We start from the raw sequence: 6,622 nt of genomic DNA on the forward strand, positions 1-6,622 counted from the left end.
CAGAATAATGAAGAAACGGTGTTTGCAGAACTTTTTTTTTTTTTTAAAGATACGCAAACACCCCTGCAACTAATACCAAAAGTCATAGCAGAAACAACTCTACTTCTCATTGTAATGATAATGGGGGGGTGAGGGGTGGTATTGGAGGGAGGATGTTGGGGGAAGGACAACGTTTTGTAAGGAAAATTCATTTGTGTTTAAAACCGAGGTGTTGTTTCAGCTTGTGACTCTTATCCTCATCACCAAAGCTTTTTTTCAGTCTGTAGGTTAGATATTGATAAAGATCATTAGGAAGTTTAAATCATGATCATCAGCTCTTCGTGAGGAAAAGAATAGCAATGAAAATTAAAATTAAACAAGGCTTAAATAAACTTAAAGAAGCCAGAACTTAATACCTAAAATGAGATTAAAAAAAAATAATCTAGCGTAAGACGTTAATGACTGTATTTGCATGTTTTTTCAGTGATGAAGTCCCAGTCAGGCAGTTGGTTCACAGCTGGGACATCACCAGAAATCGGTACACTGGTTTGGACAAGTCCAAACCTATACTGTAACTTTTCCTTTAAACAGACCTGGAAAGGGATGTTTGTTCTCTCTCAGACACAGATAATTGCTTCCTCAAACGGAGCATTGAGATGAGCAAGAGACATCATCCATATTTTTTTTTCTTTGTTTTTTCTTTTGTTTTTCTGTCTGTGTTTTCAGCAACGTCAATTGATTACAGTTCCTTTGCAGACAGATGCAACAGCTGGATAGAGCTCATTAAACTGAAAGCTCAGACCATAAGGCGCGGATCAATTAAGACAAGTAGGCGGCTGTTTCTACCACGTTATGATAATCTGAGACATATCTCTGATTTCCCAGTGGTGAATAGTGGAGTTTCCTGCCTAGCAATAGTATTGCAGATCACATGTAGAATGAATACCTGAGTGTGAAAACTGCCGACATTGTTAATGTCTTTGTAAGCTAATACAGGGTTTATGAACCAGTATCATAAAAAGCAAAATCCAGTATTTCTGTTCACTTAGTAAAAATTAGTTACCAATAAATGTGTACGCCTACTAATTATGTAACATACACTGCATGGATGTAGGTGTATATATGATCTTGGAAAATTTTTGGTGAGAAACAGGAAGCAATCACCAAGGTGACAGTCAAGGCAATGGTCACTAAATTAGCAAGTGGTGAGTTATTTTTCAGTAGTTCTCTGGCCGCAGGTCTGACTATCTTGCTTAAATCAGCAGAGATTAATATCTGTTTTAATGGAAAATGCTGCACTGGGGAAACACAACAACTTTCACACTTCCTATAATTTGTTCCTCCAGCAGAATATGTATTTCAAAATGTTGGCACTTTTTTCTTTACCTTCACTTTATAACTGATTGTTGTATGTGCAGCTACTCGCCTCAATGTTTTCCTTTGCAGGAATTGCTTAAATCAGCAGAGATTAATATCTGTTTTAATGGAAAATGCTGCACTGGGGAAACACAACAACTTTCACACTTCCTATAATTTGTTCCTCCAGCAGAATATGTATTTCAAAATGTTGGCACTTTTTTCTTTACCTTCACTTTATAACTGATTGTTGTATGTGCAGCTACTCGCCTCAATGTTTTCCTTTGCAGGAATGGAATGACAGCTTTTTGTCTCCTTTTGCATGCATTGCATGATAATTTCCTTTCTCACATGATATGGCTGAGCATCACAGGCAGCTGAATGTTGTCACCAAGCTATTTGGAAACCATAAAGAAGAGTTTTTGTGTTTTGAGAAACAGTAATCAATCTTACTTGATAGTTACTTTCTCTTCTTTTTTCCCATCTTTTTAGCTGCTTCTCTTGATAAAGCAAGTCCATTGGCTGAGGGATACTTACGGCACCGTTCCGTTCCATCATGCACCAATTCTACCGTCTCAGTTGTTAAGATGACACCTCTTTCTTTTCTACCTGGGGCAAAAATAACCAAATATCTTGGGATAATCAACATGTTTTTTATACGAGAAACCACTTCTTTGCGTGAGGTGAGCTGTGTATCAGGAATTAGCACTTTTTGTTAATTATAATAATCAAAGGTAGATATCTGAACAGGTTTGAGTTGAGGTATGGCACAGCAAGGGAATAGAATTTTTATCACTTGAGGGTAGGTGCTGAATGGGGAGTAAGTTGCATTGCACTGCTTTTGTCATAGAGCATATAGAGCTGCTTTGTGTTTGGCAATGTTAGGAAGGGGTTCCTTAATCATTGCCATTGTTGTTGAATTTGGATATAACACTAAACCAGTATGTTCTTAAACAGAACTATTTGGAAAAAATAGGTCTTTGACCAACAATGGTGGTTGGGATCATTTGAACCCAAAACTGAGATTAATTTAAATGCCAAAAAAAAAAAAAAAAAAAAAAAATCCATTCTTCTCTCATTTAGCAAGCTCAATGATGAACTTTCACAGTGTATTTGGATTTTAGAATTGTTTGGTTAATACAACGTTTCCCATATCATATATAACATTATGCTGATTTTTAATATAACTTTCTGTGCATTCTCAGTAACATAGCTCTGTGTGATGAACTTCTAAAAAGCATGCCGTAGAGTATGTAACCACACAAGCCGCTTAGAGGATGTAGCTAGTGATACTCAAACAATGATCTCCAGTCTGGATCTGGACAACCGATACTCCTCTGAAAATGCAAAAATGCAAGACATGTTTGTTGTCATTTTCATGTCCTTTTGGGAAGTAGCTGCATCCTTCTGCTACAATTTCCATCCAGAGAAGTAGAGTGTACCTCTTGCCTGGTTTGTCAGTGCTGAAGAGTATGCTGCTTCTTGCTAATTACACATTGATAAAATTACATAGCAGATGCTAATAAAAATTATCAGCCTTCATAAAAATGAGTTGCGAGCTCTCTAGAGAAACTTTGATCAGACAAACATCTTGTTTGGATCTCGCAAGTCACGGCCCCTTTTAACTTGAGAAATCTATGTGAAAAGGACAGCATTTTCAAAAGGATGTATATGGTATGACCAGGAAATGGTTACATGACATTTCTGTACTAACTGCAGCTTCTGTAGATACAAATTAAATAGCTGGTAAGCAAGCTTTGGTAACTATGACAGCTGATCTCAGCAGCGGTAGGTTGCTCAAATATTTGATTCAACTCCTCCATGAAGTTGGGACGGTTGTACAGTTTCTGTGATACTATCAGTGTGCTATTTCCAGCACCCAGGGTAGCTAATTTAAATCTATTTCAGCTGCACAGGCTGAGTCACAAACCGGTTTTAATACTAGTCGCAGAGTATTGCCCGGAGGCTGTAACATGGTCAAAACAGAGTGGTCATTATATCCAACTTGAGCAAGTGTTTCAGATTCTACAGAAAAATAATTGGGAGCATTTGTGTTTGTATTGCTTTATATTTTGCTTATGGTAGTTTACAGAATATTGAGGCCCTATGAATGCTTTCATAAGCTGAAGTATATACCAGACACTGTGCTTCAAAAATTAATGGTAATTTAAAGTCCAGTTTATCCATTGCTTTTAGTTTTTGCCGTTTACAGGTGGATATTTATAATCTTTTGTTATCTGTTGTCATCAAATTTTGTATTAGGTTTATGATATTACAGATTTTTTTTTCCCATCAGTTGCTGTAACTATTAAAACACTTGGACAAAATCAGAATTTTATGAGGAATGACAAACCTGTATTGAAATTTTGATTTTTGGCTGCAGTTGACTTCGTTCATGCTTTATGCTTGGATTGGTGAAATTATACTTGCCTTTTGTTTGTTAATTTTCATCCAAGATAGGTTTCCTAAAGTGTTAATGAGTCTGATCAGGATAGATTATACTTTTTCCAGTAGATAGGAGGGCAGTCCATGTTGTTGCAGTTTGTTGAAGTTCAGCTTAGTTAGCCTCTTCTTCTACCTACCTCTTTCATTTTCTTCAGTGGCGCACACGCGTATGTGGGAAGTCTAGTGGTCTTGCCTTTCACTTTCATTTTGAAATTTTATAGATATTTTTAACCAATAGTGAGCTCTGTTTCATCAGTTTCTTTCCTTAGTTTTTTTCTGTGGATTTTTTTTTTTGGTTGGTTGCTTGGTTTTTGTGTGTTGGGTTTTCCCTCCTCCAATGTAGTTGCTGACATTCTTTCATAAGGATTATCTAGAAGAGAACCATACATCATTGTTTTCCTTCTCTTCCTTTCACAGCAATTAAAATTATTTAGCTCGGCACCAAAGAAGTAAAAAATCCCCCATGAGCACCATCAAGTCAAAAAACTTCACTAAAGGGGATGGCCAGAAGTTCTTTTGGCTACAGGGGAAAAAAAGCTTCAATAGCTTGCTTGTCAAGTCTGTGCTGTGTCCCTTGCTTACTTTGTATTTTGAGGGATCTTTTCTTTAGTGAATGTTGAGAAATAATAACAGTCATTAGCATACGTGAAGTTGTAGTGACCAAAGGTAATGGCCACTCCTTACCAGTAATTTCCAAGAAGTCTAAATCTCTTTTAATCCTCAATAGAAATTACTCTTTATCTGCTTCCCAGTTTTCAAAAAGATGGGTAGTATCCTTCCTGATGAAAGAAAAACCCGTTATGCAGCTGTCAGTGGAATATTACATGTTTCTGCAGAGGTGTAGGAATGTTTGAAAAGTATGAGTATATGTAATATACTGACTACAAAGAATACTGGTCACAAATGAATAACCTACTTCTGATTCTTTTCCTAAAACAGTAAGTTCCATTGGTCTGATTTTTAACTGTAACCCATTAAACAGTGAATAGCTTTTAAGTTCTGTTCAATATACCATTTAGGATTCACTGAAATATTCAGCTGGTAAAAATGTAAGAAAAGTATTCAGCATCTTGTAGCAATACCTAACATAAAATGTATTTTTTTTTCCCTATTTTAGGAGGGTGGTGTCAGTGGTTTTCTCCATGCTTTTATTGCTGAAGTGTTTGCAATGGTGAGAGCTCATGTTGCAGCTTTAGGGGGGAATGCTGTTGTCTCATACATAATGAAGCAGTGTGTTTTTATGGAGAATCCAAACAAAAATCAGGTAAATTATTATATGAAATAACAATGCTATTGTGGTTAGTACGACACAAATACACATTTCATGTATTTAAAAAACAAGAACGCTGTAGAGCCAGCTGTCTGCATAATACTTCTGGATCTCTCATCATAATGCCTGTTCAAAGAAGCCAAGAGCATTCTTGAACATCTGAGTTAGCATGAAATTACAGATACGCTTCATAAATACCCAAATGGGTAGAACTACTAAGTTCACTAGAGTGAAGTAAATTGCAGGAAACAGTAGAATAGTAGTGCTGAACTTACTTAGCTTCTCTGATGTTACAATGTTAGGATTTTCATCCTTTTTACGTGGAGTTGCTGATATAAAATGCTCCATTTTGGACATAAAGGGACAAACCTTTATTAGTACAGGTGACAACTGAATATAGTCATTTTGGTACATGAAATATGTTCGAAACAGTAGTGAAAGGAAGTACAGCTACCCAGATACTTCATTTGTGGTGGTCTTACAAGAATCTGTCCACATGTTTGATAGCACACAAGTGAGTAGATATAAAGGAAGTACGGCAGGATTGCCTCACTAATACATGCCAATAATTTGTCCTTCTCTAATCTCTGTCGACTTCTCTATTATCTGCAGATATAAGTAAACATAAAATATGTAATTCTTTAATGTTTGGTAACTGCGTATTGTCCTTTTTTTTTCAGGCCCAGTGTTTAATAAATGTAAGTGGAGATGCAGTCATCTTTGTACGTGAATCTGAGTTAGAAATGTTACCAGTACAACCTTCTACGGTTGTTTCTCAACCCACAAGTTCTGGAGGAGATGTCACAACGTGAAGACAGAAAAAGTGAAATAGTCTCTGCCAAATATAAAGATTGTTTAAAATGTGGGAATGTTTAGGTTTGCATCTTCAAAATCAGTATCTCCCCGTAACATTAATAGCCAAAATCCAAGACAATCACTATATTTTGTCCTTTATGTAATAGGGCAGCGTATTGGCAAGTGTGCGCTGATTCTTTTGTTATAATTGCAGGCCCCTGTGAAACCTAGACAGAAGATGAAGCACTGTTACGAAAGTATGATTAAAATAGTAGGCATCACATGGAACTGTGAAACTAAACAAAAATTCTGTTGTATGTTTTCACTTGTTTAACAGGACTATAACAAGTTATAATTCAGAACCATGTCTGAGTTTGCATGTTGTATTAGCTGATTCTCAGCTCAGTTCAAAAAATAAAAGGGGAGTCGAGGTGGGTGGGAGATAACTGAGAAGCCTGTATTAGCAACCTTTGCCGAAGGAGCAAGAGATTTGTGCGCAGGCTAAGAAAACGTGGGCTGAAGTCTGAACTTGTCTTAGATCATAGAGTGTGAAGAAGAAGCAACAGCACCAAAAAGCCACAGTTTGAATTTCTGCACACTAAAAATATTTTTCAACTATTTGTGAACTGCTGATTTATTTTTTTAAAATTACTACTATACAGCATATGTTTTGGGTGGGGTGTTTTGGGTTTTTTTTGTTTTTTGGTTTTGTTTTTAAAAAAGTGCCAGACCATGATGCTTGTTCTAGTCATCCCTATGGTTAAAAACAAAAAAGAA

The 6,622-nt window shown here is 36.4% G+C and overlaps 1 protein-coding gene across 1 annotated transcript in view; it reads left to right on the plus strand.

The window, feature by feature from the left end:
• Positions 1-5,862, plus strand: part of C2CD5 (C2 calcium-dependent domain containing 5) — a gene marked incomplete at its 5' end in the record, with an annotated part of 63,069 nt that extends 57,207 nt beyond the window's left edge. The window contains 4 exons of the mRNA XM_009572887.1: positions 706-807; positions 1,828-2,018; positions 4,898-5,044; positions 5,731-5,862. Of these exons, the coding sequence (XP_009571182.1) occupies positions 706-807; positions 1,828-2,018; positions 4,898-5,044; positions 5,731-5,862 (572 nt within the window). The remainder of the gene's footprint in view (positions 1-705; positions 808-1,827; positions 2,019-4,897; positions 5,045-5,730) is intronic.
• Positions 5,863-6,622: the final 760 nt, after the last annotated feature.

Source organism: Fulmarus glacialis, unplaced genomic scaffold (genome assembly GCF_000690835.1).
Source record: "Fulmarus glacialis isolate BGI_N327 unplaced genomic scaffold, ASM69083v1 scaffold9562, whole genome shotgun sequence".
Classification (NCBI taxonomy): Eukaryota; Metazoa; Chordata; class Aves; order Procellariiformes; family Procellariidae; genus Fulmarus; species Fulmarus glacialis.